The 15,118-nt window shown below is 38.7% G+C and overlaps 1 protein-coding gene across 1 annotated transcript in view; it reads right to left on the bottom strand.

The window, feature by feature from the left end:
• iars1 (isoleucyl-tRNA synthetase 1) overlaps positions 1–15,118 on the bottom strand; it is a 64,292-nt gene that overhangs the window by 4,410 nt on the left and 44,764 nt on the right. Inside the window, exons 20-29 of the mRNA XM_080891730.1 lie at positions 12,763–12,883; positions 12,443–12,534; positions 11,944–12,021; positions 11,286–11,407; positions 8,663–8,765; positions 7,784–7,867; positions 5,888–6,062; positions 4,046–4,155; positions 1,834–1,929; positions 148–324 (exon numbers count right to left, since the gene is read on the bottom strand). Of these exons, the coding sequence (XP_080747856.1) occupies positions 148–324; positions 1,834–1,929; positions 4,046–4,155; positions 5,888–6,062; positions 7,784–7,867; positions 8,663–8,765; positions 11,286–11,407; positions 11,944–12,021; positions 12,443–12,534; positions 12,763–12,883 (1,158 nt within the window). The remainder of the gene's footprint in view (positions 1–147; positions 325–1,833; positions 1,930–4,045; positions 4,156–5,887; positions 6,063–7,783; positions 7,868–8,662; positions 8,766–11,285; positions 11,408–11,943; positions 12,022–12,442; positions 12,535–12,762; positions 12,884–15,118) is intronic.

Genomic DNA, 15,118 nt, shown 5'->3' with positions numbered 1-15,118 from the left:
CAATTTGAGTGCTCCTTGTGTATATTATGTATATGCTAAATACTTTCCAGCACGTTTCATGAATGCTTTAAGGTTGTGTCAGACTACAAGCTGCTACAAAACTCAGTCATATATAACCCTGCTTGGTCTACACGTATTCTTTTATACCTGGGTCTTTTCATCTATGATAACGCTGGCAGTTTTTGGGACAGGGAAGGGGAGAAGTGGAGCCTTTGTGGTAGCCAGGATGAAGTCAGTGTGAGCCTTGATCACAGAGTCCAAGTACTCCCCCTCTGGCTGGGAGCGGTAGTACACCGTTATCTCATCTGATGGCACCAAATGCCCCTAAGACCAGACATTAAGAGACAAGTGGCATGAGAAGTGAGAGTTTTCTTTATTGGAGCAGGTGAGTAAACAGGCTAAAAGTCTTGCTTCAGTGGGTCTTCAAACAACAGCACAAATCCAATGACTGCAAAGGACACAAAAAATCTTTAGCACAAGTAACTCTCTTCAAAGTTTTTTTTCCTCCTTTATAAATAAATTACATCTGGAGGAAATGATTACCTGAAAGGAAGAACGAGACAAACAAAATGAAAAGATGAACAAAAGAGTAGAATAGCTGGATTAAAAAGCAGAGACCATACAGGAAGAAATAAAGGTGAAAGCAAACAAGGGGACATTTTTACTGGATGACAGCCCATTTATTTTGGCATCATATGCCGCAAACTTCCAATAACCTTGACATATTCAAACACATTGATCTAATCCTATTCTGAGTGTGCAGCTGGGCACACACATGCACGGCCACACACACATGTACCAACAGTGTAGCACACACATTCTTGCAAACACGCCATTTGCAATATTTGGCTCAAGGGCGGACAGACAGCCAGGTACAGAGAAGTCCATAAGAGGAAGAAGGTTTAAAGGGTTCTCCAAGTCAAGGTAACTGATCCTACCCTGATGGGGCTAGTACAGTGCACATGAGCCTCTGTATGAGTGTGTGTGGTGGGAAGGGGGGGGGAATAAAGCAACAGATCTCTCCAGTTGGGGAACAGTCCATTAAAAATAAGGAAATGGTGACCCCTGTTTCTCAACTCTGCCTCCCACGCAAACAGTGATAACAGGTGCAACCCACCAAACTACTACCAAACATGTACAAGAATTGCTAAAAATTAATTCCCATCCACAGGGTGGAAAATTCCTGACAGATCTCAGTTTGAAATAACTGGAGGAATTTAACCTGGCAGGGAGCCAATGCACACCACTGCTATAGGGGGACGGAAAAAACTGTTTGTTGCTTGTGAAAACAAGGGGCTGTTGGCTAATCCGTCTTTACTCCCCAGACCACTTCAAAGCTCGAACATTAGAATCTGAAAGGGGCCAGACTGTAATTAAGCTTCCATTAAGCCTGCCTTATGATGGAGAAACCTCTAACTGTGACGCTGCAGTGGAAAGATTTCAAAACTGCCCGGACAATACAATGAGACATAAAGACGAACGGGGGGAGGACTGGGGTGACGGAAATATAACAAAAAGCAAAGTTTCTGTTTTGACTCTACGCTGCAGTCTTGAAACATCATCAGATTAACTAAAATGGGAGTGGTTTAAAGGACTATGATCATACATGTGAAAGCAGGGGATTGTTTAGTTTGTTTAAATAAAGGAAACATCCTCAAAAAGTTCACATCTGAAGCAAAACCACTCAAACTGCCTTAGTGGCATGTTTTGTTTTGCTGTTGCAACTACGTCAGGTTCTGCTTATTAAACACTGGATTGTAAAATTCAGGAGTGGTGTGTTATGTGTCCCTCTTGTTTCCACAGCTAGTAGTGGTCCAGAAATAAATGCCCCACCTTCTTGCGTAGTTTCTGAATGCGGTTGATGACCTCTCTGGCAACGCCTTCATCCACCATAGACTGATCTGGGGTGACATCCAACAGCACCAGGACCTAAATGATAACAGATCATGAGCAGAAGAGAAGAGGGGAAGATTAAACTCTTAGCAAAATTTATGACAGAACTCTCCTGATGTTTTTCTGTGACTTGAGATGAAGGTGGCGCTCTAATAAACAAGATTAAATTCTGGGGATCATAACTTAATATTTCAAACAGGTCTAACAAATGTAAAAAATAAAAAAGCCATTTTACATTATTATTACTATTATTTTATTTTAGATTAAAACAGATGTTTGGAATAATATTTAAGCTGGAGGTTTAATTAATTTCATTAGTATTTATTCTAATCCAAGCTTTTATGTCTTTAAGATATGTCAGGTACTTTGATCCAGAAAGTGAGAAGATCATTAGTTAATGTAGCTATAACTGTGAAAAATGTACATAGCACTATCTGCACAGCAAGTTAACTGTGTGCTGTGTTTTCCAATAATACTCTTAAATAGAAAGAAACAATGAGGTGAAATGTGCTCGTCCTGGCATACAAAAACTGCCACAAAAACTGAATACGAGTCATAAAAAGAAAGTATTTCACACAAAATAAAGATCTTCAAGCATTACTAATCTCCTAATATACACATACAGCGGCCATGTTTTTTTCTACAGATGTTCAAATGCTTGTTAATGGAAATATCTAATCAGCCAACACTTTTTGGCAATTCATGAGCAAAAATGCTAATGCCAGGTTGTTTCCAGCTGAGAGGAATGCAAAAGTAACTTAAATAAACCCTTGGTACAACAAAGGTATGCAGAAGAGCATCTCTGAATGCACAAAATATCAAACTTGGATTACAGGAACAAAATATTGCATTGGTTGCCACGCCACTCCTGTCAGCTTAGAACAGGAAACTGAGGCTGCAATTCAACAAAATTTTGGCAATAAATGTCTGGGAAAAACACTGCCTCATCAGATGACTTTGAATCCGCTTCAACTTTTGGATGGCATAAATTACATGAAAACATGGCTCCATCCTCCCTTTTATCAATGATTTAGACTGCTTATGGTGATGTGCATGGCATCGTTTAAACTGTTTAAATGCCACGGTTTACCCGAGTATTGTTACTGACCATGTCCATCTCTTTATGACCACAGTACCCATCTTCTGATGGCTCCTTCTAACAGGAGAACTCAAACAGCCTCCACAGTTACCAGATCTCAATCCAACAGAGGCCCTTTGGGATGCAGTGGAACCAAAGATTATCATCATGGATGTGCAGCCAACGACTCTACAGCAACTGTCTGATGCTATCGTGCCAATATGAACCAAAAGTTCTGAGGAATGTTTCCAGTCCTTTGCTGAATCTATGCCACAGAGAATTAAGGCAGTTCTGAAGGCAAAAGGCCGTTCAACCCAGCACTAGGAAGATATACATAAAAGCGCCAGTGAGTGTAATTAAATTACTTTAAAACTGAACCATCCAGTCCTTTACCTCATTGTTACAAACTATTACTTTGAAAAGGTTAACATTTAGAGTTGACAAGAGCAATCTTTAAGCAGTTAGACTGCTATCCTATTGCCCAAACATTTACAGTGTCAAAATGTAAGACAACATCCAGGCAGCAGTAAAGGATATACTGTCTGCTTCTCATTTTATCATGGATAGAAGGAGAGAAAGATGAGTGAATGTACACATAAAACAATGGAGAAACAGAATATGAGAGAGAACAGAGCGTCAGACAGATGGAACCTGAAGAGTCAGTGTGAGCGAGTGAGCAACAGAGAATTAAAAAGCCAGCTCAGTAAACTGGTATTAAGCTGCAGCCGTGTGGCATGTATGCGGTTGAAAGAGCACTGATTAGAGAGGGCCTCTGGGAAATGCATATATACTGATTCCACTTAGCTGCGAAATAATTTCATACATCACACTCACAGTAAAGAAACATAAATGCATTTACAGCATGTGGCAGCTTGGTGTAGCAACAGCAGCAGAGTAGTTCTTTTTTTTTTTAAGATCTAGTCACATTACACTGAGCACCTGAATATAGTCAACATCGACAGGTAGCCAAAGCAAAGAGGTTGCAAGACCTCCTCCTTGCATTTTATTTAAACTTCACACGGTGGCCAAAATTCTTTGGATACAGGGTTGTAATACCAAGAGCACTGGGTTTACCTGTGCATCAGAGTGTGCTTCATATTGTGCAGAGCCTGAGCTCTGATCAAACGTGTACATCAGCCTCAGGTCCTCCTCATGGAGCTCATGACCATCCACCACTATGGAGCCTGCAAATTAAGCAGATAATTCATCATAAATATATACATTTAGCAATATAACGTTCATCAATTCCAAGATAAACAAAGTTTTTGAGTATTTTAAGTAAGAAAATGTTGGTTACCACAAATCTTTTCTTTTCTAATCTCAATAAATAGTAATTATTTTTTTTCCTAAGGAAAAAAAAAGGATGACATGTGGATTGTATAACCATGTTAAACACTATACTTAGTGTATGATTAAAATTATTGATAATAAATTAATGCAACAAAATATCTGCATTTCTATTCTAATATCTAGTTTTACAAGGATTACTATGCTGGCAATAGATAATGGATTATTTCTAAGTGTTTTAAAAAAGGTTTGCCATAATGATTACTGATGTGTGTTGTGAATGAATCAAAACTGGCTGCAGACACTGTTAAAAATGATTCAACCTATTTATATCTCTGTTTAAATAAATGTGCCCCATGATTTGGTGGAAGAGTTCATCTCCTGACAGGACTTCTAAAGGAGATTTGAGTTTTAATCACAATGAATAAAGTGCTCTCATTTATAACTTGAAATTTAATTTGTTTTCTTGTTTTCTGGGGTCTGGACTGATGTTTGTTTGTATTTTAATATTACTTAAAACTTAAGTCTTTCTAGCTGCATCCGCACTAGATCTGCGCTTTAAAACAATACCGCAAATGCAATCTGCTCAGGTTCATATCTCCATTTTGCCAGTGGCAGCAATTACCCATATCTCTGTTCTGACTAAAAACCATGACCGTGTTCTCCTGTCCTCTTCACTTTTCCTCACCCGGAGGCTCGGTGAAACAGTCGCTTCATTTCTCTCTAATCTGAGATTTCCACGCTTTAATTTCCTTTGTCCCTCCCTGCTTTGTTGCTGTTTTACATCTTCTATCTTAACCATTATTCTTCCACCTCATGAAAGTAATAGCATCAAAAGGTATAGGTTATGAATATTGGCCACAACCTACAATCACTTTCTAGCCTACCGGTCAATCTCTCGCTTTCAGAGTCATGGAAATTACACAAAAAGTTTAAAAGTGGACTCAACTCAAGTGTGAGCCATTAGCTTTTTTCCATGGTAAGATTCATTCACTCTGACTGTTCAGACAGACAAAATGCTCCACTTCTGTTGTTCATAGCTTCCGTTTAGTTTAATAGCAAGCAGTTTCACATCATGGCTTGCGTTCGATTTTAATTGATGAACTGTAACTTTGCAGTACTATAAACATTTTCTTCTTTCTGTGCACTCTCTCCAACATTTTTCTACCATCTGTCTCTTTCCATGCATCGCTTCTTTCCGCCTCACAACTGGCTGGACTTCAAACATGCAAGTTATTGGAAATTTTAAGTTCCCACAGTCCAGCTGACCTCTTCTGCCTCCTTCCTCAAAGACTCTCCTCATCTTTCTATAATTGGAGAGACAAGATACCTTGCATTGCTTTGATCCCTACCCTGTTCCAGACCAGCTAGTGTTTGGATTCAGAGGATAAACTGGTTTCCTCGTCGAGGATTCGTCGTTAACACTGATTGTTCTTCACCACTTTATTATTTGTTTAGCAATATCACTGCCAGCTGATTAATAATTTGATAACACCGCTAGAAAACAAGCAAACATTAAAAAAAAAGGATACATAAAGATTAAGTCAATACAGAACATAAGGCCGCTAATTTTCAGCAACACTGCTGAAACAATTTTGTGATTATTTACTTTTTAAAATTTTTTGTCACCTTTCTTCTGGAAGGCTTCAAGCTGTTCGCTGGTGAGCTCCTTGATAGAAGCAGTGACGGCTTTGAAGGCCCCCTTTAATCTCTTGCCCAGCACCATGTGGTCTGGCTCGGCTCTCAGGCGGATACCATACTTGTCCTTGTCTGTTGAAAGTGTCAACTGTCGCACATTAAGCTCCTGGGGAATGAAGAATAGTCAAACACACCATGTCATTGTCTTTTAGTTGGCTGCAAAATTGTTAATATCTCACACTGGGGAATACAATGTCATCTGCCCAAGACTGATACAGGTACAAAAACAGTGTACAGTAGGTCACTCGTACTATGGATGTGCTTGGAACTCAATATAAAATTCACTGTAATGACATACCAACAAAGAAATAGCTCATTTAATCTTGAGGGTAAATATGGCTTTGAGGTTCTGTTAGTCTGTGTAGGGGAACGTGTGTGTGATGACTTAGTGTGCTGGTGCATTACAATGAAGGAAGCCTGTCAGCTCAAAAAAGCAACTCATTTCATATTTGACATAAAGCTCAGAGGAAACTAAGCTGACAGAGTCACCAACAAGACTGTCAACAAAGCAAAGCTGACCCAAGCTAAAATTCAGATGGCCACAACAGCCAGTCTCACTCTGACTCCAACCTCTCCTCCCTGAATGTTAGGAGAATTCATTCAATTATATTAAATGTTTACCTGTTCCACAAGGACAATAAAAACATGTAAATCGGTTTTTGCATCTTAGTTAATCTTTCTCTTGCTCCTGAGTACTCGTCAGACACATGAACACTGGCCACAAAAAAGGTCAAACCTAAAACATAAAATATCTTTGTTGTGCTTAAAGATGAATCTATACTTAATGTGGTTTTATTGAAATTAAGAAACAATAGAAAAATTCAGCTTCCAAAGATTGTTTACCGGGCTGCAAGGCCTCCACTGCTCTCAATTCTGACTGAATAAACCTTGTTTACTGGCAGGAAAGCTAGAGGCTGACAAGGTTAAATGTCCTCCCCACCAGAAATAAAACAGAGTGATAGATAAGAAGTGGCTAGAACTAAGATAAAGCTTGGAGGATCCAGCAGGAGACGCAGCAGAAGCTCTTTTCTGTAAAAGTTGTGTTAATGTTCGTCAACGCAGTCATGTGGGGGGTTGAATCAATTTTCCAATTTCAAGAAACAAAGACGTACAAAATCCTGCAAAGGTGAGAACATTCTTCTCTATGACAGTACTATAATGTCCTCTTTTGTTGGAAAAATAAAAAGGTAAGGACTTCAAGGATTTAAAGACAATGGGGATTAGTCTGCAAGCCTGTTAAACACCTGAATTAATCCAGCTCACACCTGAATCGATCCTCACTGTCTAGTAAATAAGCACACACTGACATTGGTACACAGAAGACTTATGATATGCTCTTAAAAAAGAAAACATGCCTGTGATTGCACTTTGCAGTTGAGAAATGTGGCAACTAAGGTAGATCAAATGTTAAATAACATTTAGAGGCATGTGCTTCGCCCCTCTTTTTGCACGAAACAGACACTGAAATTTCAATTACAGCTAAAGATCCAAGTAGTGTGTGAACATGTACTCCCTCTGATGTTCATCCCCTCTATCAAATCAACAGCAGTGGCTTTGGAGTGTAAACACGGTTCCAGGGATGTTTCTCTTTAGATTATAAGTTAAATAGTACTGATCAAAGCACAGCAAAGCAACAGAATTACAGGCTGGGGAAAACCTTTGCAAGAAAGTGACAAGAAAATACCCCCTCCAACAGTGCATGAGTAAAAGCAAATCAATCTCCCCAATTTACCAAAAAACAAAACAAAAGAATGCAATATGAATACACAATACAATATAAATGTTTGAATGGTTGGGTGTTCTATTTACTTTTTCTAATTTACTTACTTCAAGTATGTATTTCTGCAGTGACTCAATGTCCTTCAGAGCCTCTGGGTCCTGGTGGATGACTACAACCTCCTTCAATGGGTACTGTAACACAAACCAAAAAGCTAAAACCAACATTAAAGAAAAAGCATGCACAATGCAAACTAGCATACACCTTCAGCTACATTTAGATAATGTAGCTGTAAAGTAAAATACCAATTCATCATAAACCTTGTTACAGTATGAAAAGTAAGTACATTTTGACACAGGGTCAATCTACTGCAATTACGAGAAAATGAGCAACAAAAAACAAAACTGCAATTCTTAAATCCTGTGTTTGGCTATATATTGGATCTTTTTTTTTAAAACAGAACTTTCTATATAGTATTATTATTATTATTATTATTATTATTTACATTTGGACAATTACATCTGTTGAGTCTTCTATGATTTTTTTTTTACCCAAATTCAATAAAGAATACTACTACCAAGAAAAACAAACATAATATGGGAGTAACTCAGGAAATGATCCAGCACCTGAGTCAGACATGGTCCATATTACATCACATCTGATGGAATCTGACTGTGTTTAAATTGTGTCTCTTTGTTTTTCTGAATTCATTTCTGTTTTTGGCAGCTCCAATGGTGCTTTTCAAATGAAGTCCAACATTTTATCTGAAAGAGCCCTCTTCATAAGCTTTCAATCACATCACAAGAAGGCAATGGATGAATCTACTGATAAACAATGTAAAATGTGCGTGAAAGTCCTGGAGAAATGAAGTACGTGACCATTGAGTAAAGACTCTTCTTGCCACATTTTAAATCATGTTTCCTATAGAGTAGATACCATGTAGATCCCAGTGGATTACAGAAGTGGATAGGGTCAAAATGGTAATCTACCTTGACAGGCAGGGTCTTCCTGTCTCTGATCACTCTGCCCAGCTCAATCACAGACTGCATCCGAGAGACGGCGCCTTCAATGCGCTTGTCAATCAAATTCTCCCTGTAAAAACAGAAAAAAATATTGAGTGTCATACTTTTCATGTTATCATATGCAGCACCGAGTGAGAGAATCAGTGTTTGGATAACTCAGTCTATTCTGTGACACCGGAGAGAATGAGATTAGGAATGGGAATACCATCAACTGAAACTAGAAGTGACTGAGCTCTGTTCATTTAAGCCACGTGACGTCAGTCTCCACTCATAACAATAACACATCCTCTTAGAATAAATATACATTATTCTGTAAAACTATGTGTAGGAAATTCTTGGGTGGACAGCAGCATTTTTACCGCTAAGAGCAATCCTCATCTTTCGTTAATGGTGATTTATGAAATTAATTGGATTATCTGTTGAGGAAAACACTAGAGAACAGCAGGGTCAGTACCGCATATATAAAAGACAGAGTTCAGAACCATCTATTTAGCTCCACTAATAAGGTACAACAAGACTTCCACCTCTGAATTCAAATTAGAGCTGTTCAGCCACTAATAATCACACATAATAGCAATATTATCCCTAACTATCTGCAGGCACACAGAACTATGCACAATGCTTGTTCATTTACTCGTGACTTGTGTCTTCTCAGTGTGCACGCCACATTGGAGTAAAACAAGAGGAGTGGGTGGCCAGGGACAACCAATCATTTAATGAGGTGATTGACGAGCGGCTGTTCCCACCAGCTGATTGGTAGCTGACCTTTGGGAGGAAGGTGAAGTACTCTCATTTGACAGCAGGAAGGACAAGCAGCTAATAAAGCATCAGCCCTGAGGGCTGCCTAAGTGACAGGGGAGATTATATGAACCATTACACAAACTATTTTCCTTATGCTAAATCAAATGGATATTTAATCACGTCAGAACTTTTTTATAGTTAAAGATGATGCAATTAAGTTTGGGCAATTAGAAATTCCTCCCAGGCATTACAAAACTGATCAGCCGCCAAGCCACAATTTTTACTGGAGTAATTGAAGTGAAAGGAAATGAAAAGAACACATTTTGTGAGCTATATCCATTCTGCAGGGCCGAAAATCAAGAAAGGGTCTGTGCAATTCTGCATGAATATTTCTCAGCCTCTTCTAAAATCTCTACTATAACACTGTCTAAAGACAGAAAAAGATATTACCCTAAAAACCCCAAACAGGATTAGACTCATTTTCTAGAGAAAACAGCAGTGAACAAAAAATTGAAAAAGTAACTCTCGATATCAAAGAGTCTTAGCCGGCTATTCCATTCAAATAGCAATTTTACGAATGATCAAGAATTGTTTTTCTTCTTTTAAAATGTAATGAGGGGCACATTTTTTAAAAACTAGGGTCACTGTGTTCAATATGTAAACAATCTAAACATTCAAAGATAAATGGATGAAGATGAAGAACAACAGGAATTAAGGGACAGAATGAGAAAAGCCTGGAAATTACAAAGAAAATACTGAAAACTTCTCCAAATCTACTTTGAAGAGTTAAGAGTTCAGTACAATTGTGATAAAGTACAGCCACACACTGTGGCTGACCCTGATTAGACTACATAAGCAGTGGATATCCTCTCAGAAAAGGAGCTAACACAAGTGTGCTTTTTGTTTTTGCTGCTGAGTGCCATGTGCCAAGAAAAGCCAATGAACCCAGTTGAACTTGGTTAGATTAAAATGGCTGAAGAACAGATTCAGATTCTTAGTTTACTTATGCACCTAAATTGCAGAATATACTTGCAGCTGGAGGTGGTTCCCCACATTCTTCAATCCTGTTTTAAAAGTTAAGTCATGCTAACCTGCTAGCCCACAGCACTTCCTCTTTTTATGACACCATGATGAACTGCCACTAGCAATGGTAGACCTTTTCTGCTTTCTGGGAGAGTTGCTGTGAGCTGGAGGGCCACTCTGACCAGAGCATGGTTCATGTGCTGCTATGCCAAACTAACCAAGACTGCACAGCAGAACAAGGACTACTGCTGCCAAGACAGAAGAGTTACTTCTGTCTTCTGTATTACTAAACGGTCAGCTGATTATCTATATGAAAATGTACTTGAATTATCTGTAGATGAGAACCTGATTTAGAGTACCATTTAATATTAATTCAAGAAAGGTTGTTCCTCATTTCAAATCGTTAAACAATATCAGCAACTTGGATTTTTCATCAATTACCCTCTATTTAGCTCTGTCTGGATCTCCAACAACTATTGATAACTGGATCTGGAACTGAAGCTACTAAATGAACAGTCAAAGGAGCTTGCAAGCTCCTTTGACTACGATGACCTGGATGACTGAGAACCTTCATAGACATACTAAATGAACAACTTTTGTCCCGTTCTATGTGATTTCTTTTCTTTTTCTTTCGCCTGGTGTTTTTGTTTTTTCCCTGAACAGCAGTGACAAAAACACCGCAGAGCTGAGCGGAGCTCAATAGAGTCCCCTCGGCTGCGAATTCTGTTTTTGTCGTATCCATGTGATCTACTGTTGACAGTAATGATAATAAACACATTAAGTGGCAAAAAAATTCCTCTCAGATTACTGAAAGGATTTTTCCAACCTGACTTGAGGCAGCATGAGATAGTGGATGCTGCTGTTGTCCTTCTCTTCGACAGAAGCAGGGTCAATGAGGTGACGCAGATTTTGGTACATCATCTCGGTAATGAAGGGTGTGAAAGGAGCCTGAAGGGGTAAAAGGCAAGAAAGCAAGTACAGAGAGAGAAAAAGAGAAAGAGGAAAATTTATTGGATGAGTGACACTGTAGTTAATTTACATTTTTCAGACAAGAAGGTCTAAAAGTCAGAAGCGCAATTTTTATGTAGTTTTTTTTCCCCCTTAACTGTCGCTAAAGATCAAACAGAATTGTGCCACTGTGAGTTTACTTCTTATGTGATTCTCTTTTATTCCAACCATGGCTAATTAACTTGCATACCACACAGCTGATCTGTATTGATCTGTGTTAGGATTACTGATTCTTAGCAAGCCTCATGCCTCACATGCAAACATCAATGTGTTATAAATAAAAACTCCTACTACTCATGAATTATTCATAGTTAAGTGTGCACACAAACACACCTTTACAATAGCAGCTTTATGCTTTTATTTCTTGCATACACAAAAGCACAACCTCACCACAAGAAATTTTCCTCATGCAATCTCTTCTCTCTCCCTCTCTCTCAGTCTCACACACACTAAAACACAGAAAGCGGATGACTCACCATCAGCCTGCACATGGAGAACAGAACACTGAAGAGGGTTTCCAGCGCCCACAAGCAGTCCTCAGTGCCACTCTCGCCCTATAAAGTTCGCATGCACATCAATAAGTTCTTTCCCCTTGGAACAGTAAAAAGATTTAAAAAATGCCCTCGCTGACATTAGTGCATGTGCCCTGAGTTGAAATGAACCAATTGTTCACAAGCATGGCTAAAAACGCACTTCTATAAAATGTTCACAGGTGAAGGATGTGTTAACGATGCTTTTAACAGTAGTTTAAATAAATAATTAATACTATTCATTTAGTAATTACAAGACTGTATTCTGCACCAAATAAAGAAAATATTCTGCAAAGTGTAATAATATCTATTATCTAATATCTATTTTTGTATACAGTAATATTTTGAGTCATCATTTAGAGTTTAGTAAGAGTGATATATCATTTGCTTTCACCCACATCTTCTTTACATAAAAACAAGAACAGATTTAGAGCTGTGATCTCACCTTCAGGCGGCGTCTATTGGTCCTGACGTACCAGTTGGTGAGCATGTCAACAAACTTGACCAAACGAGGCACAACGGTGTACAGGCGGTAAGCTGTGACCAGAAAAAACTGTCAGTCTAATTACACTGGAAAGAGAAACATCATAAATAGTTGCACGCAAGACTTAAGGATATAAGAGTTAGATATAAATCTATTAATGGTGGTGGGGACTCAACCCCTGCTGGTTTAAGGTTAGGATAGGATAAGTCTCCAGAGAATTATGAGTCATTGTCACGTAAAATGACTGAAACATTTGCATGTGTTAAGAGCGTCTGTCTCACCTTTCATCTCAGCCTTGAAGAACTGTATGAGGGACTGCGTGAATGACTGAATCCATTTGTCCATGATATTGTCGCTCTTCTTTGCTGTGTTTTCATTGTATAGGAAGTGAATATTCTCCTCCTAAGACGGAAATACATACAGCCATATATATAAAATCATTGCTCAAGCACAGATGCAAATTAATGCTATTTGGTTGTCTTACAAGAGCATGAGGTGAAGAATTAGAAAACCTGCCAAAAATATGCTTCGTGCATCAATAAGAAAAGTAGAAGCAGCAGTAGTTTGGGCCGCCACGCTTACAACTCAGTCACAGAATAAAAATAAGATGGGAGTCTCCTTGTGACCAAGGAAAACCTGTGGTTACCCACTGATTATGCTGGGTGTGGTTTTTTTTTTTGTTTTTTTTTTTTGCTGTCAAAAACAAACTGCAAGTAGTTTAGCCAAGAGGTAGAGCATGTCACACCCTCAACCTCTGGGCAGTTCAAGGTCATCACACCAGTATCCTGGTGGGAGACAACCTATCTCCAAACAATCTTGGCTCGACTCAGATTGACTGAAATCACACTCTGACATGCTAGTGAAGGTTTGTAAATAACTTCTATTTAATTTATAAATGCAGACAGACTGCAAACATGTTGCAAACAATCTGAGCCTGCACTAACAAGCGCAAGATGCCTGCAACATGTCTCTTTGCCATAATATTCCTATAAAAAGAAAGGTTATATCTGAATTAAGCAGTTAATGTGAATTTCTGTGCATACAACTGGCCAATTCCTCAACAACAGATTGCACACAATTGCAACAGCAGACCAATAGATGACTGACTCCTTTTTATTGCTGTTTCATCATCGTTCTATTGCTGTCTTGGCGTGCCAAAGTCACTTTGAAGATGCCAACTGACTGCAAGTGGTCGCAAACCTGGCCTCCTTTTTTAAGTCACCACTTTAAAGGCAAAAAGAACCAAAGCTCATAATATGCGCAGTGCGAACTTTTTGGTCATGCCACAATCTCCAACCATTCCACCTCTTGTATAACAGCAGCATCATGGACCACATTTTTTTTAAACAGGTATAAATTGCGTATGAGCACAATCCTTAAATAGAGCTCATAGATGTGGTTAGTTTTATGGGTGATTTGCAGAAGTTGTGCTGTTTTCTAAACTGTGGCACAGTCAGTTGAATAAAATAGTGGTATATCAATTTGAACATGCTGATGTGTACCATCTACAGGGAAGGAAAGCAGTTGCTGCTGTAGTTTAGATACCCGTGCCATCTCCATGCACAGTGTTATAACAGCAGTTGGCACTGACAAATCAGAAAGATATTAAGAGGCAACTGCTTCTCTGGACAAGTATTATACAGACTCTTGTTTCTGACTGTAAAGTGCCTAAAACAGCCTGATATTAAAATGGTTCAAGAACTAAGATCTGCTCTTTACAATTTCTAAGGTATTTTAAGCGTTTTGGCATTTTTAAACAGACTTGACAGCAGATAGATTGCAGGGAAATGCAGTGAGAGGATGCAATTGCTCTTAATCAAATATGTTGGTGTTCATGGGCTCTAAAGTTTGAAGACACACAGGTGCTGCACTATTTCATCTTTTTGAATCTGAACTTTTAATCAACTCATCCCATTAACAATAGCTTAATAGCACCTGACTTAAAAATTCACAGAACCCACTGTTGATGTCAGTCTAGCTTGAAGTTGCACCTTCATTCATGTTTTTTTTCTGGCATTATTGGGTTCTGGTTTTAAACTTGGATTTAAACTGTACTCCATGACTCTCCCTAAGGACTGCAAATCTAAAAGTCATCACGAACAAGTGGAGAACTGGCAAATCGCATAATTCTCCTGTCTTTTTTATATTTAAACTTGGTTATTTCTTAAAGGCAGTTGCAGGTAATTACTATTTTCTTAGGAGCACTATGCCACATAAAGCTACTCTCAGTAAGTATCCCATTATTAGGTAAGTCAAGATACTGAGCAAATACAAATGAATAATAATAATGTTTTTTTTATATAAATATGCACAGCAGAATCTAGCTTCCAAGTTTTTCAAATTAGGCTGAAATACCCAGCCATCCATTAAACACTAATATAATATAACACTGCACAGAGACATGCCATCTTCAGAAGTTTTCTGATGACTCTGCGGTGGTTGGATGCATCAGCAGGGATGATGAGACAGAGTACCGGGCTGTGGTCGACTCCTTTGTCACGTGGTGTGAGCAGAATCATCTGCAGCTCAACGTGGCAAAGACCAAGGAACTGATCGTGGACTTCAGGAAGACCAGGAAACACTTGACCCCTGTTTCAATTCAGGGGGTCAGTGTTGACATTGTGGAGGACTATAAAT

The sequence above is a fragment of the Rhamphochromis sp. 'chilingali' genome (assembly GCF_963969265.1).
Source record: "Rhamphochromis sp. 'chilingali' genome assembly, chromosome: 9".
NCBI lineage: Eukaryota > Metazoa > Chordata > Actinopteri > Cichliformes > Cichlidae > Rhamphochromis > Rhamphochromis sp. 'chilingali'.
This window is presented reverse-complemented; position numbering and strand designations above follow the sequence as displayed.